General features: G+C 29.9%; 8 protein-coding genes across 8 annotated transcripts; 2 read left to right on the forward strand and 6 right to left on the reverse strand.

The window, feature by feature from the left end:
- Positions 1-3,796: 3,796 nt before the first annotated feature.
- GO595_001142 (cilia- and flagella-associated protein 57) lies at positions 3,797-9,247 on the forward strand (the record flags this gene model as incomplete). The annotated part of the gene is made up of 2 exons (XM_067913908.1): positions 3,797-6,884; positions 7,416-9,247. The coding sequence occupies 2 exons, from the start codon at positions 3,797-3,799 to the stop codon at positions 9,245-9,247; spliced, it is 4,920 nt and encodes a 1,639-aa protein (XP_067778760.1).
- A 3,044-nt stretch (positions 9,248-12,291) lies between these two features.
- On the reverse strand, positions 12,292-12,810 carry GO595_001143 (uncharacterized protein; the record flags this gene model as incomplete). The annotated part of the gene is made up of 1 exon (XM_067913909.1): positions 12,292-12,810. One exon carries the CDS (start codon positions 12,808-12,810, stop codon positions 12,292-12,294), a length of 519 nt encoding a protein of 172 aa, XP_067778761.1.
- Positions 12,811-14,453: 1,643 nt separating this feature from the next.
- Positions 14,454-15,443, reverse strand: GO595_001144 (uncharacterized protein; the record flags this gene model as incomplete). Its single annotated transcript, XM_067913910.1, has 1 exon — positions 14,454-15,443. One exon carries the CDS (start codon positions 15,441-15,443, stop codon positions 14,454-14,456), a length of 990 nt encoding a protein of 329 aa, XP_067778762.1.
- Positions 15,444-15,522: 79 nt separating this feature from the next.
- GO595_001145 (uncharacterized protein) lies at positions 15,523-16,419 on the reverse strand (the record flags this gene model as incomplete). Its single annotated transcript, XM_067913911.1, has 1 exon — positions 15,523-16,419. One exon carries the CDS (start codon positions 16,417-16,419, stop codon positions 15,523-15,525), a length of 897 nt encoding a protein of 298 aa, XP_067778763.1.
- A 2,497-nt stretch (positions 16,420-18,916) lies between these two features.
- On the reverse strand, positions 18,917-19,843 carry GO595_001146 (Clan SC, family S9, unassigned serine peptidase; the record flags this gene model as incomplete). The annotated part of the gene is made up of 1 exon (XM_067913912.1): positions 18,917-19,843. The coding sequence occupies one exon, from the start codon at positions 19,841-19,843 to the stop codon at positions 18,917-18,919; it is 927 nt and encodes a 308-aa protein (XP_067778764.1).
- A 2,842-nt stretch (positions 19,844-22,685) lies between these two features.
- On the forward strand, positions 22,686-22,943 carry GO595_001147 (vacuolar protein sorting-associated protein 16-like; the record flags this gene model as incomplete). Its single annotated transcript, XM_067913913.1, has 1 exon — positions 22,686-22,943. One exon carries the CDS (start codon positions 22,686-22,688, stop codon positions 22,941-22,943), a length of 258 nt encoding a protein of 85 aa, XP_067778765.1.
- Positions 22,944-23,026: 83 nt separating this feature from the next.
- On the reverse strand, positions 23,027-23,923 carry GO595_001148 (Nucleoside diphosphate kinase family protein; the record flags this gene model as incomplete). Its single annotated transcript, XM_067913915.1, has 1 exon — positions 23,027-23,923. The coding sequence occupies one exon, from the start codon at positions 23,921-23,923 to the stop codon at positions 23,027-23,029; it is 897 nt and encodes a 298-aa protein (XP_067778766.1).
- A 2,717-nt stretch (positions 23,924-26,640) lies between these two features.
- GO595_001149 (uncharacterized protein) lies at positions 26,641-26,997 on the reverse strand (the record flags this gene model as incomplete). The annotated part of the gene is made up of 1 exon (XM_067913916.1): positions 26,641-26,997. The coding sequence occupies one exon, from the start codon at positions 26,995-26,997 to the stop codon at positions 26,641-26,643; it is 357 nt and encodes a 118-aa protein (XP_067778767.1).
- Between the last annotated feature and the right edge of the window lie 279 nt (positions 26,998-27,276).

Below are 27,276 nucleotides of genomic sequence, written 5' to 3' on the forward strand. Positions count from 1 at the left end.
GAAAATATTGAATATTAATTTCATGCCGAACGTTAAAATGTACCAAATGTCTGTATTTTTAATTGCTTAATCATTAACAATAGAAATATGGAAATAAATTAATTGTGAACGAATCATTAATTTAAGAATATAATTTAGAGGAATTATTTTAAAAAAAATTAAAGTTTTTAAGAGGAAATTACTTCACAAGTAATTAAATTATTTCTTTCCGCTGCATCTTTAAAAAAGGAAAAAATAAATTATCACATAAAGAGAATATATAAAAAAAAAAAATTAGCTTCCGTTTATGAATATTCGAAAATTACATATATTAAATTTAATAATAATATTACAACACGTCGTCCATAATTTTAATTTTCATACGAGGAATTTGTTCTATTTCATCCTTTTCTTTCTTTTTATGTAAAAATAAAACGAACAAAATAATTGATGTGATTATTGCTATCGCAACAATTGGGACTAAAATAAATAACAAATATTTATTATTATTATCATTACTTGATTCTTCATAAGTTATGTAACGACTGCATTTATTTTTTAATTCATCACTGAAGACAATGCTCAGACCTTTCCATAATTCATTTGTATTATTTTTATTATAATTATTATAATATTCTTCTTTTAAACAAAGGCTTAAGTTTTCCGAATCATTAAAAACATTTTCATTAAAATCTTCAGGAGGATTTGCACCCAAAAGAATAACATTTAAATTTTTACAATCATTAAATATATTTGTAGAGTTAATAGAAACAGTGTTTAAACTTATCAAAGAAATATATTCCAAATTAACACAACCTGAAAATTGATAATCGCCACTAAAACTTGTAACATGATTAAGTGTAACATTTCTCAGTGATGTACAATTCATAAAACAATGTGAAGGTACTGTGCCTAAACCGCTAAATGAAATACTTATAATATTAACGCAATTTAAAAATGCGTATTCACCAATGTCTGTTAGTTTATTTAATTGGACTGTTTCTAATGAAGTACAATATTCGAATGTGTTTGTACCATAAATTCTATTTAAAGAAGGCAGATTTAAATAACGTAATGAAGTACAATGTGAAAATTCATATCCAAAACCTGTTCTCACTGTAGATTTTAATTCAGGTAAAATAACACGAGTTAAATTAGTACAATTATAAAATGAATAACTATCTAATGTTAACAAACTTCGTAATGAAACATATTCTAAACTTATCATATTTCTAAATAAATTTATTGATATATTATTTAATGAATTCATAGATATATGTGTTAATGAATTACAATTTATTGCAATTGGTCCTTTAGTAATAGTTGTAACTGAACTTAAATTTAATTCTTTAAGTGATCCACAATTAAGAAATGCGGTATTGGTAATTTTTGTAGCATTTGGTAATGTAACTTTATAAATTAATGGACAATCACAGATAAAATGTTCGCTAACTTCTTCAAGATTTGGTAAATAAATTGTTTCTATTTTATTACAAGAATGTATTAATTCTTTATCAAACCTTTTAAGCATTGGCAATTTAATATTAATTAAATTAGTGCATTGATAAAATGAACATTTACCAATTTTGTTAAGTTTTGGTAATTCAATTTCAACTACTTTATCACATTTATATAAAAAATAATCTCCAATAATCTTAACATTAGGAAAGTTAATTGTTTCAACTATATCATTAGCATACGTAAATGCATTTGAACCTATTTCAGTTAATTTACCAAATTCGAAATGTGTAGTATCGACACAAGATATGAAATAGTCTTTTGCAATCCGTAAGTTTGGTAAATTTAGATATTTTAATCGAGTTGAATTAGCAAATGGATTATTTCCTATTTTTTCAAGTTTAGGTAAAGTTAAATTTACGAGATTTGGAATATTTGCAAATGCATAATCAGAACATGATGTTAATTCAGGAAGATAAATATTAGTAATTTTTTCACACCCTTTAAATATGTTTTGACCACAACTTTTAAGAACTGGTAAATTTATTTCTTCGAAATATGTATATTCAAAAACATTATTTCCGATTTTTTCACATTTTGGAAATTCCATTGATCCGTTTTGTGATTGTGAATGAGAAAATGCATAATCATCAATAAAAAGAATATCTAATTCACTTAATACTTGACCAGAAACACTCGTTTGTTGAAATGAATATTTTCCAATTTCTTTAATATTTGGGATTGAAATTGAAAATCCTTGTTTAAAGCCTGTAAATAAACTATCAGGAATTTTAGTTAAATTGGTTAATCGAATACTCTCTAAGATAATACATTTTCGAATAAATGGTCCAGATGCATTTACAAGAGTGGGTAATGATAGTCTCTTTAAGTTAATGTTTTCGGTGAAAACACCTTCCGATATCCTCTCAATTTTTGGAAGGGAAACATCAGACAATGAATAGCAATATTCAAAAGAATAGTTTTGAACATCAGTAACATTTGGAAAAGAAATAGATTGAAGATTAAAACAGTGAGAAAACATGTATGGAGAAATGACATTAATTTTGGAGAAAGTTATTGAATTAAGACTAACACAATACGAAAATGTATGATCGCCACTTGATATTAACATGGGAAAATCGATTCTTTGAAGATAGGCGCAACCATAGAATGCATATGGTTCAATTTTTTTTAGATTTGGAAGTGATAAAGAGACGATGCTTTTACACATTTCGAATGCATAAGAATTTATGAACTCTAAGGTAGGAGCTTCGAAAGTTTTCAAATTAACACATTGCACAAACGTATTAGATGCGATATTTGAAATATTTGAAAAATTAACGTTTTTCAAATTTTGAAATAATTTGAAATATATATCAACAGTATCTAATCTAAAACCTATATTGATTCCTTCTATTTGATTAAAATAATACATCTTAGTCTTGAAATCAACATAGTCTTTAATACGAACATTATTTGATATATAAATATCCTTAACATATTCACACCAACTGGCAGTCTCAACGCCATCCAAGATAAGATCTCCGCTGAGTATTTCGATGGAAATTTTGGAGGTCACAGTTAAATTAGCACTATTGAATGCACTTACTAAGGTTTCGCCTGTTACGTGAATGCTTTTGTTGATAGTGATTTCGATTTCAGAGAATGCAAGAAAAGGAAAAAGCAAAAACATTTGGTTAAAATGTCGTGTTCTGTTTGGGGGGTGCCAGGCGGCTTTAACCGCAGAAAAAGAAAAAATTGAAAGAAGATTTTTTCATGGTTCCAATTATCAACGGTTATTAAATTCAAAAAATCGTTACAACGCACCACCCCTAATTCAAACTTTTTTCAACAACTTTGCACAAAGAAGTTTGTTAAATATCATTTTAAATTAGGTTTTGACGACAACCATTTCTAAAAATTTTTCTGAGTAAATATTTTATCAATTTACTTGTAAAAGATTGAGGTCACTCAATTAGTAATTCTTATACATTAAATTAAATACATCTATTGGCTTAATTAATATCAATTCCTTTGTGCTGCTAATTCACTCTTGTTGTTTTTGATTATTTTACATCTATTCTCTCAGAAATATAAGTGCTAAGTACCTTCTTATCATATAGAAACCGTTACCAAAATAACGTACATAAAAATGAACCAAAAGAAGGAAGGGATTAACTTAAAAATTCATCATGTTCTCGGAATTAACAAATCCCAAAATACTGGAATTTTTATGGTTAATGAAAACAGTGTCGTTTATTTTTCAGGAAATAATATTGTATTTCATAATCTTGAAACCAAAGAACAAAAATTTATTTCTTTTACAGACTCTGAACGTGGGGACGTTGGGTGTACAGCAATGACACCAAATGGTACATTATTTGCATATGCGCTTGCATTAGAAGCTTCGATTATTCATATAATTGATCTTCAAAATTGGACTCTAAAAAAATTAATTACACTTCCATCTGGCCATCCACCAACTTCCTTTTCTTGTTTGGCATTTTCAACAAATGGAAAGTATTTAATTGCCCAAAGTAATTCTTATGAATCTCTTCTTTACTATTTTGATGTGCATAGTGGTAACTTACTTGGAACACACAAATCAGCATATAATCCTAACAGTGCAAATCCATCTAATTCACAAGTTACCCATATTTCATTCAATCCGAATGACTTTAATACAATATGTTGTACTGGCACTGGAGTTTTCCGTCAACTTATGCGTAGTGATAGAGGTTTTACTGTTAAACAAGGATCATTAACGAATAAAGATACAATTGATTTTGAAGGGCATATTTGGACATCAGACGGACGCTTAGTTATTGCAACTACATCAGATGGCCGTGTTGTTTCTATTGACAATTCATCACTTTTGATCAATATCAACATTAATAATCCTACCGGAAAAGTCATTACACATCTTACCACGACTCCTAAAGGGTTTGTCTGTGTTACCAATGGCAATTTCCTTCATTTTTTTGAGCGCTCAGGTGAAAAAAGTTTTGTTGAAATTAATTCAATTCAAGTTGATGAAAAGGAGACAATAATATCAATATCCATTGCTCAAACAGATGATCATATCATTTGTCTTTTATCAGATTCACGTTTATTATCAATTCCATTAACATCATCAGAATCATCAAGTCAAGATATTCAAACGATTAAAACACTTCTTCCATCATTACATAATGGGCCTATAACATGTCTTGATGTAGCGTATCGAAAACAATTAATTGTTTCATGTGGTGAAGATAATTCTATTCGAGTCTGGAATTATGAGAAAATGCAATGCATTATTAATAAAACATTTTCCGATCAACCATTAAGTGTCTCATTTCATCCTGATGGCCGAACATTAATTTCCGGCTTTACAGAGAAACTTAAATATATGACAATAACAATTGATGATATAGTTACACATCGAGAATTCCCAATTAGAGGATGTCGTGAATGTAAATTTTCACATGGCGGCCAATATTTTGCAGCAGTTCATGCTAATAATATACAAATATATTCTTCATATACATTTAAAAGTATTGCAAATTTACGAAGTAGTGGACAACGAATTAAAACTATCGTTTTTTCTACTGATGATAATTCACTTATAGCATGTGATACTAATGGTACAATATCAGTATATATTATACGTACTGGTAAACAAAGGATTACAAGTAATTTACAAAATTATTATGTGAATTCGATTGTTTGTATTGATTCGATGGGTTCAAAATGTTATGGAATAACTTTACCTGATAATACATTATGTGAATTAGAAGATGTAGTAACAACAAAAAATAAAATCGATTTAATTGTAACTCCTTGTCAATTAGTATTAGGACCAAATAATAAATGTTTTTTCGTATCTACTAATAATGGTACAATTCGAATATATAATTTCCTTAATTCTTCTAATAATAATGGTAATAATTTCCCTACTTCTGATGGAATGATTGAATTAATTTTACATCATTCAACTATAACATCATTAGCTATTTCACCAGATAACAATTATTTGTTTAGTTCTGGTGAAGATGGTTGTATTTATATATTAAAAATTATTAATAATGAACAACAAACTTCAAAAGTTGATCCGAAGATACAATTTAATGAAGATATATTAATATCGAAAAATGAATTTATTGAACAAATTCGAAATCTACGAAAAGCACAACAAGATGTAATTGATTTAGAGAACCAACAAAAGTTTCAATTGTTATCATTACAACAAGGATTAAAACAAAAGCGGAAAGAAAACAAACAAAAATATTTAGAAGATGAACAATCAGATTTAGCGAATATTAATGAGTTAAATAAACAAATAATTACAATGAATGAAGATGCTGAAAATCAACGAATATCAATCGAGACTCAATTTAAACAAGACATACAAAATAGACAAAATCGATTTGAAATGAATATGGCAAATGAAGAAGAACAACAGAAACAATTAAAAGAAGAAATTATACAAGCAGAAATAAATGGCAAAAATGAATATGAAAAAATATTAAAACAAAATGAATTAGAAATAAATCAAAATAAAGAAGAATTTGAAAAAGAATTTCAAAAACTTGAACAAGCAAAAAATGATATCATTCAAGAGAAAAAGAATTTAAAAGAAGAATTTAATCAATGGGAAATTAAAGTTGGTAATGAATTAGCATTCGAAATTGGCAAACGAAAATTCGAAGCTGAACAAAAGTCTTATGTTGATAAAGAACAAACTAAAGGCTTAATCGAAAAATGTAAAAAAATCGAAACAGAACTTGAACAAGCACGAAAAAATGTTGAAACAGGTAAAGCTGGTTTAAACAAACAAGCGCAAGTTGTCACAGAATTAAAAGATCAAATTATTAAAGCGCAATCAGAAAAAGAACATTTACAACGTGAACTTGAAGAACGGAAAAATAGTATTAATGAGAAAGATATTCAAATTGAAGATTTAACAAATCAAAATGTGAATTTAGAAAAACATCGCCAATTAATAAAAGATCGAATTTCTAATTGGAAAAGTAAACTTGAACCACTTCAAGTCCAACAACAAGATATATCGATCACATATCAAAAGATGAAACAAGAGCAACAACGATATCAAAAGAATGAAGAACAATTAAAGTTTGAGATCAATGAATTACGTCTTAAAATCAATGCGAAACGAGCCGAAATTGAAACACGCAATAAACAACTTGAAGAAATACGTCAAATTACACGACAATTTAAAATCGAAGTACATAATGTTCATCAAATCTTATTACAAGATGAAGCTAATAAAAATGATCAAATGAAACGAAAAGAGTTTCCACATGCATTAGCTGCGTTATATCGGAAGTATGTTGGAGGCGAATCATCTAAAACTCATTCATTAGGACAACAAGTGAATGATAAACAAATAGAACGAAATAGAGAAAGAGATGCGCTCGAAAGAAATATCACTGCTATAGCTAAAAGTATGTCGAGAAGTAATGAAGAACATAATCGACAATATAATCGAATCATGGAAGAAAATGTGATGTTAATGAATCAAATTAGTGAACTAAGAAGACAAAATGAAATTTTGGATAAAAGAAAAAGATTAATGATAGAATCAAATAAATCGCAATACTCTGCTGAAGAATTAAATAAAATATTGGAAATGCAGAAAGAAAGAATTGCGCAATTAACAGAACAATTAAAGCAATTACAATTAAGAGGAAATATTAGTAGAAGAATTCCAATATCAAGAGAAAGATTACCTCCAATGAATCCAACCCAAAATTAAATAAATGTTTTAAATTTGTTAATAATTTTTATTTGTCAAGATACAAATCGATTTTTTTTTTATTAAACTTTAAAAAAAAAATCCAAAACGATAAAAAAATTTGTAAAAAAAGTGTCTGGAAATATTTCGAACTTATATTCAAATTTGCAAATTAGAAAAATGGGATCAAATAAGGCCGATTTATTCAAATACTTCGACCCATCACCTTTCTTAGAACAAGATATGTTTACTAGAATTAAAGAACAAACAAATTATATACCCGTTCTAGATAAACTTTATAATTCATTTTCAAAAATCAACCAAAATTTCGAAGAAATTAAAAAAGAATTCGAAGTTGTTCATACGGTGGCAACAGAATCAAATTTCGCGAGTGGTTTTGAAGGTCTTCTTGCCTCACTTGAAACTCTTCTCGATGCTTTTAATAATGGTCTCGATCAATGTAATATGAACTTAAATATTTTCAAATCAGTCCTTCTTCCTTCACTTGTCAAGCTTAAAACAGATTTTAATAAATCAAATAATGAATTCCAAAAAGTTATCGAAGAATATGGAGCTTTAGGTAAAGCAAAACCCGAAGTAATTTCACAGACAGAAGCTAACCTTAAAAATGTCATGTGTCAACGATCAAGTCTTTTATATGATACAATTAGTGCTTTAGAGCATTCCGAAAAATCAGCTATTCCAACAATCAACAGTGCAATCCTTAAACTTTTATATACATTCTCAAAAGCCTCACGTGAATTTCTATCTAAGAATTCCGAACTCATTGAAAAAGCACAAGAATATATCGAAGAACAAGAGCCAATCGTTTCCAATGCGCTTAAAAACATGGGTGTTCCAACAGACAAAAACGAAGCTTATCGAAACACAATCGATTGCTGGGAAATTCGTGAAGAAAAAGCTCCAAACAATTCAAAGGAAGTTAACGTCTCCCACATTTTATGGTATCGTAAAAATAAACGTGTTGGCGGCGGTTGGTCGAGACGATACGTTACTTTTGAGGACGGAATTCTGAACTTATACGATCCGGTAAACGGTCGAAAGGACGCATCAGTGCCTTTACAATTAGTAACTGCAACACAAATCGAAAAAAAGAAGCGTAGGTTCTGTTTTAAGGTTCAATCACCTGAAACAACTATTTTATTACAAGCTTTTTCAGCTTTTGATCTTGATGAATGGTTATCAATATTTGGAAATCACAATACAAAGATGATTCGAGGAGATGAACCAGTATACGACACCTCAGGGAATGTCTGTGCTGATTGTGGTGCTTCTGATGCTTCATGGTGCGCATTAAATTGGGGAACACATTTATGTCTTAAATGTTGTTCAACGCATCGACAAATGTCCACTAAGATCTCCAAGATCCGATCAATAGTTTTAGATGACCTTCATCCATTTTATCATGATCTTCTGAAAATATTAACAAATGAATGTTCCAACAGTTTACTTATGTCTAAAACATGTGACATAGACGTCGGTGCGCGAATGGACGAAGATATTCGTACGATGTTTGTCACACTTAAATATCAGAAAAAGCAATGGGCAACTGCCAAGCTGCCACCAGATCCATTTGAGTCCATTGAGCGCCTTGACTTTCGTGCGCTTGTCCATTCCATGAACTTTGGTCGTGCCACTGATGTATTTGAAGGAATCAAGCCGATACATGCAGCTGCTGCCATTGGTAATCCAATCATTGTCGCCATAGCTGTAAGTTGTACTGTTGAAGTTGACGAACCTGATACCAATAAATGGACGGCGTTATGCTATGCGATATTTTATCAGAATATCGAAACAGTAAAGTTTTTACTTGACTGCGGCGCTAAAACAAAAGAAACAGAGGTTGACTTGTTACTTATGGCAGTTGCAACAGGTAATCAGCAACTTGTTGAACTTTTCCTAGAAAATACAACAAAATCGGATTCTGAAAAAGTGCAAAAGTTTGTTCCGGCATCAACGAGATTCGCTCCTTATGGACTAAAAGAACAAAAGGAACTAATTGTGACAAACGAAACAAGAACAATTACAAGGTTACTTAGAGCCTCAAATTGAAAATTTTAAGTAAATAAAAATTCGAACGATTGAATGTGAAATGATCGCTTGTATTCAAAATATTTTCGATTTCAAGAATATTTTGACATATAAATAATGTCGATCAAATTTGATTGAATTTCGACAAAATTTTGATCACATTCACATGGAGCCAAAAGAGAATGTTGCGGTACTGAATGAAAAGTCTGATTGTGACATTCAAAATCTTCAGTTACTTGAAAAAGCTATATTTTCTTTGGATGCGATGAATCTTGAATCATCAATACAATCCATATTAAAAATTTTTGATGCGAATTTTCCTTATTCTTTTGAATTCATTATATGTAGATTAGTTTATTTTGCTTTTAGAGCACAAACAAAAGATTTTGATGTATATTTTCAATTTTTATTAAAATTCGATTTAGCATTACAAGCGAAACATTTTGGGTTAAAAATTATGGATATCTTCACTAACTTTCTTCTTAATATGTATTCTTGTGAATCGAATTATCTTCTTGGGAAAATGATTGAACAAAATTTAATTGATCCAAAAAATTTTACTGATAATACTCATTCGCTTTATTTTGCTCAATTCAAAACAGAAAAAAATATTGAAGAATACAAAACTTTTCAAAATAATTTACAAATTAAACTATTCTTTGATGATATTGAAGATTTGAAAGCGAACAATTGGGAATTGCATAGAAAACTTTTTCATGATGGAATTAATTCATCTGAAATTGCTAAAGCAATTCGCTATGATAATCTTGCCGGACTTCAAGAAATATCAGCACAATCGGATTTTGATTTTGATCTGTGTGTTGGTACTTCACTTTATGAAAGATGTTCATTTGTTAATCAAGAAAATGTTACATTAATTGATTATGCAGCATATTTTGGCGCTATTAAATGTTTTAAGTATTTACTTATGAATGGCGCAAATGTAAATAAAACAGGTAAATATGCAATTGCAGGTGGAAACATTGAAATCATTCATTTATGTGAACAAAATCATTCAACATTTGAAGATGCATATGAAACAGCAATTGAATTTCATCGTAATGAAATTTTTTATAATTTATATCAAAACAAAATTATTGAGAAAAAGAGTTATCTCACATTAGGAAAATATTGTATTTTATATGATAACTATGAAATATTTTCCTTTTTAAAGGATAAAATAGTAAAGCATAATAATGATGATACAAATAAATTAAATCTTTTTTTTATAGATCAAAAAAGTTACATTGATATTATTATCAATGATGCTGTAAGGGTTGGTAATTTGTTCATTGTTAAATACTTTTTCGAAAGAAATCATTTTGCAAAAAATATTTTCAATAAATCAGTAAAATCTGGTAATATTGAACTTATAGAATATGTTCTAAAATTTAAGGATATTATTGTACCAGACGTTATATTTAATTGATTTTTTTTGAATATATTCATTTAAAGTTTATATTATTTGTTCGATATTTTTTCTGCAATTAAAATCGCTATAGCAAAAGGTAATATTGATATAATTGAATTTATATTACAAAAAAGAAATGAAATTCTACCACTTGATAAAAGTGAAATTTATTAATCAGATTTGAAGTTTATTCAAACTATTTTATGATTTACTTCAAGTTGCTTGTCTTAAAGGAAAAGCTGAAGTCTTAAAATTATTATTAAAAACATTCAAAATTAATGTAAATCAGAAATTTATGATATGTTTTGTTAATTTAATATTTAATTTTATTATTTGATATTTCATTCATCCATTTTGTACTTTATTAATTTATGCTGCTGAATATAATCAAGTTGATGTTGTTAAATATTTACTTAGTAGAGATGATATTGATGTTAATTTAATTAACATTTATTTTTATGGTTTTATGTTTGTTTTTGTTATTTGAAGTTTTAAAACATTTTTTGGAATTTAATTAAAACTTTTAATAACGCATTAATTTTAGCTGTACGAAATAGTTGTGTTGATAATGTAAAACTGTTACTTGAAAGCAAGCTAATTAATGATATTAATCATGAAAATATTCATTTTTGTGATTTGAATTTTTATTTAATGTTTTTATGTTTTGATTTTATATTTGGAATTTGTTTAATGTTTTTTATACAGCACTTGGAAGAGCATGTGAAAAAGGTAATACAGAAATTGTTCAATTACTTCTTAAGCATGAAGGAATTGATACAAAATCTAAAAATATTTCACATTTATATTTAGAGATTGCTTTGCACATTTTATATTCATTTTTATTGTTTGGCGTTTATTATATTTATTTTTGTCTCCAAAAGAAATTGCTGAAAGATCGGGTAACATTGAAATTGTAAAATTGCTTGATGAGGCTAATGAATAAAAGCTATTTGCATAAAAAATCCATTTTTAAGATCGTGAAAAACAATTGTTCCTTAAATTTAAATCTTTATTTATGAATACTTTAAGTTAAAAATTATATTACTTGTGGTGCATATATGAAAAAATTAAATTTTTATGATCCTGATGACAATTATTTTGCATTGATTAATCAATTAATCAAAAAAAAAAATTTACAGGAATATTATCTCTTACAAATTGGGCATTTGTGTTCCCTCTCAGGAAAGCTATTTAAGATTGTGTAACACCTAATACAGAATTTGTGGTCACAATTTCCAAATGATAACATACTTTTCCCTGAAGAGTAACTTTGGTTACAAAGAGGACATACATCCCTGCAAAGATATGTTGGAGTTTGACACCGAGATGTTTTGTATTTCTTTTCTTTTTCCATTATTAAAAATTTTGTGTTCGTTATGACCAATTAACAATTGAAAATTTTATAAAAACACCAAAAAAAAATAATATATATCGAAATATAAATGACTTTGTAAAATATGTAACCGGCTATAGTAGTTACGGGTTATCATAAAATGGATTAGAAAAAAAAATTGGTAAAAAAATTTTTTTCATGATAATCAATGAATGCAATATTTGTTACTTTAATTTTAGTTTCCATCTTGAATTCGTCCTTAAAGAAGTTATGTTATAGTTATATTTAAAAATATTTTCATAGAAAAATAATTTATTCAATTTACCGTTCAGGTTCAAATGTGAAAGATGGAAGATTTCCTCTCCCAATGATATTAAAGAAATCTGGTGGTGAATTAGGATCTTGTAAATATGTTGGTTTTGGCCAAGGAAGATCGTCCTTCGATAAAGAAGAAATGTCATCACCTTGACCACCATTAACATTGATATAATTTTGTTCATGCATATCAGTCTCTCGTTTATTTTTTTGTTTTGGTTCATTTCCGCGGCGCCCGTTTCGTTGTTGCGAATATTGAACTTGATCCATTCGAGTTCGACGTTGTGTTGGAATGGGTTGTTGTTGTTGCTGTTGTTGTTGATATATTGGTTCTTGTGGTTGTTGCATCATGATTATTTGTTGTTCTGGTGCATATATTGGAACTTTGCTTGGGTAGCCACTGATAGGAATAGTATAGTTCGCTGATTGAATAAACTGTGGACGATGCTGTGTTTGTTGGATAAAAACGATATGGTGGATAATATGAAAAAGGGTCATTATAACCAACTTGTTGTTTGGTGCCATTACGTTTAGGTGATGAAGGCATCACTGGGATGGCTTGTTGCCCATAAACACTCGCGAACTGATTCCCCCTGAAAGTCATTGGCTTTTGCTTTTGTTGCTTTACAACACTTAGAATTTATTTCAATTTTCATATGGTTTGTGGCGGCATAAAAATAAGGATTTAAAATGAAATTATTCCTTGATAAATTCAAAAAAATATGAACATTATTTTAAATTAAATAATCAAGAAATAATATTATTAAAGAATTTTAAATAAAAGTATCATTTCAATTAATAGAAAATTTTAAATCTTTTTCAATTTTGTTGAAAACTTATTTATCTTTGATATTTAGATCATATATTAATATACATTGATAATGTTGATATAATTATAATAATTTTTTCTAAAATAATAAAGATAATTATTCACCTAGAAAATACGGTTTCTGCTTTGAAAGTTGAAATGTTGGTTAATTTCAAAGCATCGAAAAAGAGCGGTTTTTGTTTGTGTTTTCCGGCCAATTTATAGAAAAAGTGCATTTCTTTATTTTTTTTCAATGAGATTTGTGTACAATTTTGATTCCCATTCAAACAAAATTCAGAGCAAGAACGTTACACACCATCTTTTATATGTCATCGTCTTGTTAATGGTCAAAATTTGAGTTAACGGTTGGGTATTTTTATTAACCAAAGATTTCGTTCTTCGCATTCAATTTAGTCTCCATCAAATTGAATCACTTTTTCCATATCATTTTATAATCCTATGAAGCCAGATATCTACACAAAAAGTGTGTATTTACAAAACCCTGAGGGAAAAGTGCCTTTCGACCGTTAAAAAGGAAGAATCTATAAGATTAAGTTTTCAGTTCGTCACTCGATTTGATATTTACTCATACAATGTACTTCTATGTAATTTGATCAGCATATGAATTGAGTATGTTTGTTTGGGAGATAGGCGGTTTTTTGATAACACAAAGAGAGAAACTTTGAATAAATCTGGATATAATAATATTTTATATTTTAAATAATTATCGAATACATTAAGTTATTTAAAAATATTATAACATTATAATTATAGAATTATACAAATTTGTTAAAAAAAAAACATCTTTCATATTAAATTTCATGAAAAAATTATCATTGTCTTCATTTTGCTTCATCTTTAAATTCATAAAAACAACTTTAAATACTGTTGTACTTCGGGGATACTTGTATTGTTTTTAATGACAAAAAGTGTGCACACGTGGCCTGAGTTCTAATGGACTCGTTCAGGGGCTGATTCTGATTCTGTTGGTGATGATTCATTTAATGTCTTGAAAATTTTAACCATTTTTTGTGATAACCTTTAAAGGGAAGCTTAACTTGTAAAGCTTTAATTATTTTTGGTTTTTGAGGCAGATTCTCCAATTTTAAACTCTATTTACAGACTTGCTAATTTGAAGTGGATTTATATCTGTTCGTACCCCTTAAGCAAACATAAATATATTTATATAACATTATAAATTTCGATTGTTGTTATTAAGGAAAGACTCAATTTTAAATTGTTTTTTCGTTTACATCTCTTTTATTTCCTCAAACAAAAAATCAGAAAACAAAACTTATTCCTTTATACACTTACTTTTTTCTTCAAAAGTTCATATGTTTTATCATATGATGATTCGATTTCAACGCAATTTCCCTTTGGAATGTTCACGATTTCGATTGTTCCGTCTTCTGTTTCTGCTGCAAAATTTGTTTTTATCAATTACGCCGATGATTTTATATTTCTTCCCATTGTATACAACTTTATCTTGCGGAAGAAAGCCCGAGTCAGCGCAGTGCGTGATGTCGATCCAACACTCTCCGACTGCTGTGGCGGCTTTCGTTGGCACGCTGATGCGCCTGTACAGCAGCTTCGGCTCTGCTTCAAGCGCTGCGCACTCGTTGTTGTCGTGGTACTCAACATATATTTGCCCTTCGCTGATGCCGCAAACTTCGCAGTGTCGCTCGTGCACCAAAAGTTCATCGCCGGGAAGAAGCGTTTGGTTAATGAAATCGTTCGTATCGACGCTAAGTTCAATATTTCTTCCGTCACTTAATTTTTTGACTCTTTTCCCCGGCTTTGTGATCCTTGCGATAAGTTCATATTTTTCTTTGAAATTTTCTTCTTCGAAATATCCAACGCCAAAACCGTTTTTCATCAAAAATTCAGTGGAAAAAACCGCCCGTTCCTTACCGTCAACCGTCGAAACTCCCACAAAAAAAGCGGTTTGACTGTTTGCCCTTATCACGTCGCACGGATAAAGGCCAAATTCGGCGTGCGAACTTTGCGAGAAATCAACAAAAATCGGCCTCCCGCCGATGTCACTAAAGCAGTCCCCGTAATGCGACATTGACCTGCGTATTTTCATTTCCTCGCTTCCCTTTATCACGCGCAGCAATTCGCCGTCGGACACGAAGAGAATTATGTGATCGCTGTCCGCGCTGCCGCTGTACACGCCGACGCCAAACGAGTCGCACGAAACAACGTCGCCAAGCTCATAGCCTTTGATTGGCTCGACGTTGTACAGCAAAATGTCTCCGTTTGCGTCTGTTTCTTGTTTCACTGTTACGTTGTTACGCGCAATAAGTTTGTGCGCAGTGTGCAGCTGATTACTGTTCGCGCGCGAGCACATGCGAATTCCAGATGAGTACCGGATCCAAAGCGAGCCGCAGCGCGCGCCGAGAACAGTGCCGCGACCGAGATGCGCGTGCTCAATGACATCGCCCGATCGAAAGTGTGAAATCTTTGCGAGCGCTTTTCGCAGACACGTCGAGTTGCAGATCGCCGCCGCAGCCGAAAGAGAAGTTACGTATGTCAGCGCCGGCGCGCGACTCGAGGCGCCAATCGAAGAGATACGTCCCAATCGATAAAATGTCCGAAAATTTGATTTCTTGCGTGTACTCATCGAAGTAACACAACTTACTTCCATCAAATGCTGTCCCAACTATCGTAGCAACGTTATCATTCGGAGCTCGAACGCGATCGCCGCTTTCGAATCCAATGCGTTCGAGTTGCGCTGTGTCGACTGTAAACCAATCGTAGCCACGCGCATACACAGTGAGCGCGGGCGTTGGAACTGTTTCGCTTGTGAATATAAATATTTCGTTTTTGGAGACTGAGAAGTGGTCAATCATTGACGGCGAATTAATGCGAATGTATGAATTTGACGACGGACCAGAAAATGCAATGCTGTAAAGTTCGCCGCACGAAAGAATAAGAAGTAATTCATCACTGAATACGCCGATTTGTGTAATAGGCCGATGGAACATAGGGAAATCATATGTAAACTGTTCGCGAGCCCCAACGTGCATGTGCACAATGTTGTGATACGAGTCAATTCCAATGATTCGCTCATGAGAATTATAAACTTCGCGAACAGAACTACTTAAAAATGATGAAACGAGATACAAATCGCCGCATGCAAGTAACTTATTGCCTGCAACTGGCTCTCGTGCTGTAGAGGCGATTGTCGCTGAGAAGAAGTATGTATTGAGATGCCGTCGAATGAACTGATTTGATGGTTTTACCTGTGGGAAGTTTGTACTCTTTCGTGTTTGTAAGTGTAAAATAAACAGTGGCACTGGCCCCAGCTCCAACAAGAAGTGCATTTTTGGAAACACTTATGTCAATAACATTAGTTTGATTAAGGGGAATAATAGTATTTGAATAGCTCTGGTCACAGACATACACACAACCATCTTGTGTTAAAATCGCAAATAATTTACTTGAAATTGAAACTTTTTTGATGGCTTTGTTTTTAATAAGGGAATGAATAGATTGATATGAATAACTCTTATTTTTGGTAAATTTAGGTTCGCCATTTAAAAGAATATCACCACTACTTGTTAAAAAAATTTGATATGTTTTTGTTGAAAATCGATCTACAATATCTTTATCACATAGCTCGTCACATCTTTTGAATTCTTGCTTTGTTATCTCTTTGACATTTTCTGCTTTTAGTGAGAAAACTTTCATTCTTCAAATTGGAAAAGTTACACAAAACCGTTTAAAAACGTTCTCCAAAAAACAAAAACAAAATTCGCACTTCTATTTTACTAACAAAAAAGTGTTCGCTCAGAAGAATTTGATAAAATTCTTCTTCAATTTCTTAATAAGAATTTGATGTATTCTTTAATGTAGTTTGGAAATTGTTTTCGTTAATATTATCATTCTTTGCTATGTTACATTTCTTTGTTAACATTCGTTTCTTCCTTATGTAAAGTTCCTTTTTCTTTACTTTCGATTTCATTACGTAAATTTGTTTCTTCGTTATCATTGTATGAATTTGTTTTGTTATGTATTTCATTCATATTTGCTATAACATTATTATAATTCGCTTTTTCATTATTTGCATTTGCTTCTTCGCTGTTTGTAATTGCTTTGTGTTTGTTTTCTGTTGTTTCATCTTCACGCACTTCATTGGCATTCACTTCTTCTTCGTTTTCTGTTTCATTTTTTGTATTTGTTTCTTTACTGTTAACATTTGCTTTACTATTTACTTCTGTCTCTTCGTTATATTCAGTTGTTTCTTTACTATGTTCTGTCTCTATTTTTTTGGTGTTTCATCTTCGTTATTACGCTCTATTTCATCAATAGAATTTGTTTCTTCGCCATTTTCTTTTGTATTTATCTTTTTCATTTTCTACTTCATTCCTTATAATTGTTTCTTCTTTATCATTTGCGTCTCCACTGTTTATGTTTGCTTTCTCATTATTTGATTTTGTTTCTTCTTTATTTATATCTGCGCTTTCGTTATGTTCTATTTCATTGACTTCTATATCTGTTTCATTGTTTGTTTCTTCACTTTTTACTATGATTTCGCTGTTTATTTCGTGAACATTCGCATTGTCATAATTTTCATTTGTTTCTTCACTATGTTCTGTTTGTTTGTTTACATTTTTAATATTTGCATTATCGTTTTCTTCGTTATCCGTTTCATTATTCGAATTTGTATCTGTTTCTTCGTTATGTCATCATTTTCCTCTTCACTTACTTCGTTAACATTTACATTATCATTCGCTTCTTCATTATTTATAATCGCATTATCAGTACTATTCGCCTTCTCTTTGTTTACTGTATCTTCATTTTCGTTTTCTCCTCCACACACACTCAATGCCTACACTCACACTGTCACAGCAATATCTATTCCTCCTACCATATCCGCTCTCCACTACATCTGGCTCCCTCCTCACACTCCATTCTCCACCACACTGGCCTCTCCTCACACTCCATTCCTCCACTCACACCCAGCCTCCTCACACTCCACCCTCCACTCACACCTGTCTCCTGCACTCCATTCCTCCACTACACTGGCTCTCCTCACACTCCATCTCCACTCACCCACCTCCTGCACTCTTACTCCTCCACCCACACTGCTCCTCCCTCTGCACTCCACTCTCCTCCACCCACACTGGCCTCCTACTCCATTCCTCCATCCACACTATTCTTTTTTCTTCTTTTGTTTCTTCATTTACATTTGTTTCTTTATTATGTTCTTTTGTTTCTTCATTTACATTTGTTTCTTTATTATGTTCTTTTGTTTCTTCATTTACATTTGTTTCTTTATTATGTTCTTTTGTTTCTTCATTTACATTTGCTTCTTCTTTTACATTTATTTCTTCATTTACATTTGCTTCTTCTTTTACATTTATTTCTTCATTTACATTTGTTTCTTCTTTTACATTTATTTCTTCATTTACATTTGTTTCTTCTTTTACATTTATTTCTTCATTTACATTTGTTTCTTCTTTTGCATTTATTTCTTCATTTACATTTGCTTCTTCTTTTACATTTATTTCTTCATTTACATTTGTTTCTTCTTTTACATTTATTTCTTCATTTACATTTGCTTCTTCATTGTGTTCTTTTGTTTCTTCATTTGTATTTGTTTCTTCATTATGTTCTGTTTCTTCACTTGTTTCGTTGATGTTTATATTTTCAATATTATCCATTTCATTATTTATGTTAACAATAATATTATTAAGAAGTTCAAGATTTGGAATCAAAATGCTGTTCTCATCATTCTTTTCACTACTTTCCAAATTGTTGTACATCATTTGAATCGTTTCGTCAATTTCGGATGACGTTGGTGAGTGAAACAAATCATTAACTGATGACAAATGAAAATTCGATGAAAAAATTCCGTTTATCAGTTATTTCGATATTTTTCCCAATTTCGATTTTAAGTTTATCAAATATGAAACTCAAGCAAAGTCTCATCCATGAGTTCGGGCGTGAATCGTTATGACCGCCTTTCATTAAAAATATCGTTTTGTCTTCTGCTGCGCATGAATTGTATAATTGTAATGCATGATAAAAAGGAATAAAATTATCATCTTCCGAGTGTCCAATGATCGTTGGCGTGTTCGATTTACGAACTGATTCGAGCGGACTAACGTCATAAACATCGAAACCCGCAATTTTAAGAATGCGACTACGAAGATACCACGTGGCCATGCCTACGAATGCGCGCGGGAAATTAACTGTTGCCGCAACGTCACGAAATAGTTCTGGTAATGAAAGAAATGATGAGTCGCTAATTACGCCTGAAAGAAATGGCGACTTAACAAGAAGCGCCGAACTTGCACCCATAGAACGTCCCCATAAAACAAACGACTGAATGTCAAATGTTTGGTTAAGACGTCCCATCAAAAATTCGATGTCTTGTTTTTCGAAATAACCTAAAGAAACATATTCTCCTTCACTATTACCACATCCTGCAAAATCAAAACAAAACAAATAAATGTCTTTGACGCATATATTTGGTATCAAAAATTGTCCTTCTAACTGACTTGAAACGTTTCCATGAAGATAAATAACACACTTACTACTATTCATCGGATCTGATTCAATACTATGATAAAGTGACCCAACAATTTCTTGGTTTCGTGAATTAACAAAAGAAATTGGAATTCGTAAAAAACGTTTGTCTCCTGACTCGAAAACCAATGGAATATCTTCAAGATTATAATGTTGACGTGGTGGACGAATGACGGCGTTGATCGCTATTTGGATCAAGTTTGTGCTCGCCATTTGCACAAAGAGTTGATATTTCTGTGTTGAACGATTAAAAAGTCACTTTTTGGTTAACGGTCCCCATTTTTTAAAATCTTGTAAAAATTTAATAAAGAAAAACAAATCTTTGATTTATTAATATTAAAATTATATTGAACATTTTATTCAGTAAAATCCTTATCGTTGTTATTGTGATAACGCTGAAAATTTCCAATTTCCTTCCATTTCTTCAACTGAAACAAAATTTAATGAAAGTGGTTTAATAAATTCTTTAGATATTGTTGGAATAACTTTGTACCCAAAATGAAGAAGTGCACCTGCGAAAATTCCTTCCATAAAATGTTTATATGCGTTATACCAAAAAATATATTGTTCGCCTGGTGATGATGAACTAACTGAAAGTGAATTAAACCAATCTGGCGGAGTGTCATAAGTAAATGTTAATGTTTTGTTAATCGACTTTTGTGAAATTTGATACTTACATTCAATGTCAAATAATGTTTTAGAGAATATCGTAGAAAGGAAAATACATATCTCTTCTAAGGTAGTGCCTTCCATAGGCATGTTTCGACAAAGTTGTGAAACCATTGCAAAACCTGGATGTTTCGCAAAATTATAAATATGAAGATTAATATGAATTCGATTGTCTGTAATCCCATCAAACTTTTTTGCAATCTCTCTAACTGCTTCATTAACAAGTAATTGAGGAAATGGATTTCTTTCTCTTTTCATATGAAAAAGTGTCAATAATAATTCCATGAAACCGTTAAAATTATCTTTATAAAAAAATCAATTTTTATAAAATAATTATCATTATTTTAAACATAATTTTAGTCTCAAAATTTCTTTCATTTAAAGAATATACTTTATTTTAATTTGGAATTAACTTTGTTTTTTGAAGTTAATTTTTTTCTTCATTAAACGGTTTCTTCATATAACATTTATATCAAACAAACATTCAGAAAACAACAAAATGTTTGAATCTCTTTTCGACAATTGGATTACAATAGGTGATTATAAACTTGAACTTATTAAACTTAGTGATTTTGAAGATTCTGATTATTTACGATCTAACAAACATTATTACTTTTATTGTGGAGGACCAATTATTAATTATTCTTCACATGATTCACGATTTTTAAATTTCCTTTCTAATAGTGGTAAACCCATTTCACATCCTATTCAGTTTAAGAGAGCAGAATTTGCGAATACGATTTTTGGTTTTCCAGATGGTCATTTATTTTTTTTATCATATGATGGTAATATCAGTATTACAGATACACAAGGGAATATTCGAACAATAACATTTACTTAAGTACGCCGAATGGTATTGTTCAACTAAAACATATAAATGAGAAAATCACGAATATTAGTGCGCCATTCAAAGGTAATTACATTGGCGTTATTTGCGACACCACAGTATACTTTATTTCGAGCGATGTCAATGATACGTCAGATCCAATAATTCTTTATAATGTTTCGTCACCATTTGGATGGATACAAAATAATATATTTATGTATTCGAATGAACGCACATTACAATTAATTATCCCGAAAACTAATTTTCATATTACATTAAATGTGTTTCAAATTCTTGACATATTCGAAGACATTGAATACGTTCGAATTTACGCGCGCTCTGGCTGTTATATTCTTCGTCCTGTGCCGACATCGATTATATCATTGACGACAGATCGACTTTCATCGTCAATTAAGAAGTTAACAGATTCATATTCATTATATCTCAAGCGGAACATTGAAAGTTATAATTTATTACAAGTGCTTAAAGGGGAATGTTGAAAATTTAGTTCTTTATTATTAGATGCAGCGCGCGATTGTCTCGACATTGACAACCAAAAATATTTGCTCAGTCTTGCGTGCTACGGCCGCTATTCGTATGAATGTAAGAACGTCAAAGAGTACACAGAAACATTACGAAACTTACGATTAATTAACACATTAAATTCTCCTGAATATGGATTTGCGCTTACGCCAGACATAATGATAAATCACATTTCAGACGTATTTTCTAGTGTTATGGAATTACATTATTATCAATTAGCTATCGAGTTATGTAAAATATTTCAATTTGATATCACTAATGTTATTGAGCATTGGTCCATTAATATGTTTTCTAAATTTGGCGACTCAGCACTTAATACGATACTTTCGCGTTGTTCTAAATATGATACTATTAATTATTATAAAATCGGTGAATCAGCTAAAAAACTTTCACTTAATTTTTCGTACCATTTATACTATTGCGCAACGTATTAATTTGCCTAAAGAAAGAATTCAATTTATGTATTCATTTGATAGAGAATCCACGTTAAATATGGTATTGCACATATTTGATGGCGATTCAATTATTACATATTTGATGCTACTTGATAAACAAGAACGCGAAAGATTCGTTGAAGAATATCCGCAATTTCTTGAACAATATTTATCATATAAGAAATATCAAATTGCGGAAGAAATTGCACAAAATCGAACGAACAATCGAAACTTCCAGAAATACAAATTTGCGAAGCCTTATTCGGCCGGTTCTTGCAGTCTTCTTTATAGCTGTGACCATTCGCAGTTTGGTAAATCAATTTCATCGCTTGAATATTCGGAGAATTTCTTTGATAAAAAGTCGACATTTAATAATATATTAACATCGCATAAGAAATTATTACAAATTGCGCGTAAATATAAGATAAACGTTGAACAATTTAAAAATGTTACTCCGCGTGAGTTACTTATACATTCCATAATGAATAAAGATGAAAAACTCGAAAAAGAAATTGTTAAAAGTTTTGGATTTAGTTCCAAAATTGTAACATATACGAAACTTGACACATTTGCACGGAATAAAATGTGGAACGAACTCGACGAATTTACGCGTATTCCAAATCCGGAAGTCGGATGGGACATATTTGCGTCGGTTTGTTTGGAGTACAATGAAATTGATCACGCGCTGAAATTCATTTCATTAATTAAAGATAAAAAGCGTCAAATGGAAGTGTTTGTTCGTCATGGATTGTTTTCACAAGCAGCAAAAATTGCGCGCGAATTAGGTTTGAATGATTTAGCTAAAGATTATGATAAAAAAGGAAAAGCAGCAACTGTATAATAATAATAATAAATTTTTTATGGATCAAAACTTTGTTCTATTTAAATAAAAGAAATTATTAAAATTTTATTTTTAATATATTATTAATTACTTAAAAGATTAAAAAAGAATTCGCATTCAATTTGTGATTCTTCTTTAAGATCCGTACAATGTACTGCATTCTGAATGTTATTTATCCCATAAAGTGCACGAATTGATTGTGGACGAATTGCTTTCGCAATCGAAACATCTCGTGGCCCACATATTTCTCGTAATGAATTAACTGCATCTTCTTTATATAATTCAAGCGCTAAAATTGGACCTGACGCTAAATCTCTCGAAATTTCATAATAATTATCAACAACGCCTCGATATATCTCAAAGAATTCGCTCGCTTCTTCAATATTAAATGTCGTCATCATCGCGCCAACAATTTCAAATCCATTTTTAAGAATTTGTTGAATTATTTTACCTGAAACTCCTGATTTGATTGCATGTGGTTTAATAAGACATAATGTTGTAGTGCCATCAATAAGTGATTTTATTTGAAGATTTCGTTGATTAAATATAATTTCTATTTCATATGTTGATGATGTTAATGTTTCTGATCCATAACAAATTTCATTCCAAAATTTCCTTTCAATAATTTCTTTCCATTTTAAAATAGAATTATTACCAACAATATCAATAGCAATAATAGAATCTTTCGTAATACTATTCAAAAGATTTTCAAATGTTTGTTCTTTACGATGTTCTTTTAATAATGAAATTCCAATCTCTTTAGAAATAGAACCAAATTGAAGTTGTGATACTGAAAGACTATTAGAATATATAGAATCTAGAACTTCGCCTAAATATCGTGAATAACCTGATTTGATTATTCCAAGTGTATGTTGCATTTTTTCACTTAAAGATTTTCGTGTAAACTCATCTGAAAAATCAATGATTTCATATTGACGTCCATTAATAAGAATTTTACTTCCAATATAAAGGTCACTCATTTTAATATTGTGAATTGGAGTTTTTCGTAAAAACATTCGTCGATTTTTAACATCATAAATTTCAATTTCTGTTCTTTCTGTATAATATATCAAAAATATAATAAAGAGTAAGACCTGATTGTTCATCAAAATATTGTAACTTAAAGCTATATTTTTGGGAAATCTGAATACATTTGAAAAATAATAAAGAAAAGTTAACGTGCATTTTCATATCAAAAGTCATTTTGATGAATGTGATAAAGAAAATATTTTTTAAACAGTGATAAAGAAAATTACATGTTAACACTTATATCAAAATTAAAAATTAAAACAATTCATAATATTTTACTGACTTTGTGAGCTTGGTCCAAAATTATGTACGCGTACATGAAGAGGCTTTTAGCTTTTATATGTTAAGAACCTTTGTTGTATTTGATTGAACTTTTCCAATATATTTTGTTTCTTTATTGGTAAATTCAAATTATTTATCTTTAGTTACATTTAATTCACTTTAAAGAATTAAACATTTCGTCAATGAAAAACGGCACTGCGATATTACTGTGAATTTGTCCTCGCGCATAAATAGATAAAACAATAAGATAAAATGGCAACGCAATGACTAACATTTTCCGACCTTCTTTCGTTGACAAAATGCAATCAAATCCAATTAATATCGAAAATATCGAACAAGGTAATGCGTATCGATAAATATCAATATGCGATAAGCAGCTGATATAAATCAGATATATACTTGAAAGAACTCCAATTGGAATTGATTTTGTATATGTTATAAGATGTCCTATGAAAATGATCGTAAAAAATATGATAAATGAATGTGAATAAAGTTCGTCGCCATTTCGTTGGATGTTTAATATTTCATGAAATGGCTTCCCAATAAGACTTTGCGAGCCTTGGTTATAATGAATGTATGCTAATGGGTCATTAAACATATATTTATGCAATAAAATTAATGTTATAGGTGCAAGAAAAGTCAAAAACATTCCAATCGCTTTAAAAATACAAAATCGTAACAAATAACAAATTCCGATGCTGGCGCCAATGGCCATGCCTTCGATTCGTGTGTAACAACACATCCAAATACTAAAGAGCATAAATATATATTGATCCGTCTTATAAAAAATAAATGTTAAAAAGACAAAAAACATAAACAATGGTTCACTCGATCCAACTGAATGATAAATAACAAATCGAATTGGTAAAAAAACTGAAAGAATTGTCGTAAGAAGAGGATTACGAACAGTTTTGGTGACAATTAATAATCTTCGTAAGCCATAAACATATAAAAATGATGAAACAAGAATCGATAAATGAAAACCTAAATAATATTATTTAAACCAAAAAGTTTCATTGGTAAACAAATTTTTAGAACAAATTGTGATTAACATAGGATATCCTGGTAAATGACATGCAAAATATGATGGATTCATATGATAATACTTTGTCCAAGGATTTGTTAAAGGAATTTTATAACCAGTCATACTGACATATAAATAATTCGGTCCATCCCAATAACTAAATATATCATAAAATGGTCCTGTAACTGCTGTATTTATCAAGATAAAAAGTGTTAATTAAAACATTGTTAAAAAACAAATTAAATCTTCTCTAGTTAGCTTCTAGACACCTTTTTGGAATTTTCTCTGATGACATTAATGTATTCCATACTGAATGATCTTTTTCTTCTTTTCTTCCATTTTTAAGGAGGACGTTAAAATAAACGGATTTTTTGATTTTTTATCAGATAAGAAAGATTAAATATGATAAGTTTTCTTCATTCTTGCCTTTTCATTTGAATTAATAATAATAAAAATAACATATGATAAATATAGTTTCAACTATTTTACTGTAACATTTCAATAAAGAAACTTTTGTTTGAAGAAAAAGTTTTTAATCTTTCAACTTTAGATAGAATATTATTTTTTTAAAAAAAAATTTATTGTTATTAATAATTTTTTTTTTTAATCATTTTTATTTTTGAAGATATGAAAACAATATATATCTTTTTTATTGAAGTTTGTATTCTTGCATTTATAGAATTATTAGGACATTTCATTATATGTACAAATTGGTCTTATATTCTTACACCAACTTGTATCAATGCAGGAGGTATTTTAGCATTGATAAATATAAGTGCGATTTGTATTTGTATTTTTTTCTGCTTTAACAATAATTTTAATTGTTATAAATATTATCCATTTCATATTAAAAAAAATATTTAAACAAATGTCTCCTTATAATTATTGGTGTATTTTTGGTTTGCTACTCTTGTATGTGTAAGTTTAAATTTTTCATGTATAATTAATCCTAATTCTTTCGGAATTTTTTAGTTTATTTTATGGGAAAACAAATACAAAAGCAGATCAATATGTTGAACAATTAGAATCTTATAGGAAATCAAGTCAAGAAGCTTTAAAAGATTATAATAATTTTCGAAAAAGATGGCTTATTCAACAAAATAATTTATTAATATATGATATGTTTACAGTATTGCCATATAATAAACTTCTTACATTTCTCATTCTACAAGTCATAGGTATTATATTTTATATTATCATTCTTATGGTCTTTTTTATAAGACAAAATATAGAATGGAGTGATCAAAACAAATGTTCTTATGATTATTAATATTAAAATTCTTTTTTATCATAAACTTTAATAAAAATATTTTCTCATTAAATAAATAAATAAATAAAAAGTTACCGAATGTTTCACCGCTTTTATTTCTTTTTATCCATAAGTTTTAGGATTGACATTGGTAAATAACCAACTGTACCTGACGCTGTTTTGCATCTTGCTTTCGTCCCATCGTCGGAGAGCCAACACACGTATTGCCCTTTCTTGATACTTAATTCTTCGTTCCCTTCTCCATTATAATCTTCTTCAACATGATAAACTTTCCGTTTATATGTTTTGTTACTCTTTAAGAACGTCGATGGAATTTTCCCTTTAACTCGACATTTATCACTTTCAATAATTACATTCGATCCTTGAACTTTAATAACTTTAACAATTTCGCCTGCTTCAACTGTTAAATAATCGCTGTTTGGACTTGAAAATTCGCACATGACTGTCATAAATGTGGAATGTAATTCATTATAAAATACTTTGTTCCATGGTAAATAATCAAAAATATCAAAATTTAAGACTGGAACATCTGAAAATGTTTCAACAATAGTGGAAACTTTACGCGGAGATAAAACATCGTTATCATGAATGTTCGAGATAAGTGTATCAAGTTTAGTTCGCGCTTTAGTCGTTAATTCAACGTATGACGACGCAAGATTGTCACATATCTCTGAGAAGTGGTATAAACACGTTTGAACATTACTGAAGAATTCTCGTTCCCCATTTTC

The sequence above is a fragment of the Histomonas meleagridis genome, assembly GCF_020186115.1.
Source record: "Histomonas meleagridis strain 2922-C6/04-10x chromosome Unknown contig_12, whole genome shotgun sequence".
Lineage (NCBI taxonomy): Eukaryota > Parabasalia > Tritrichomonadida > Dientamoebidae > Histomonas > Histomonas meleagridis.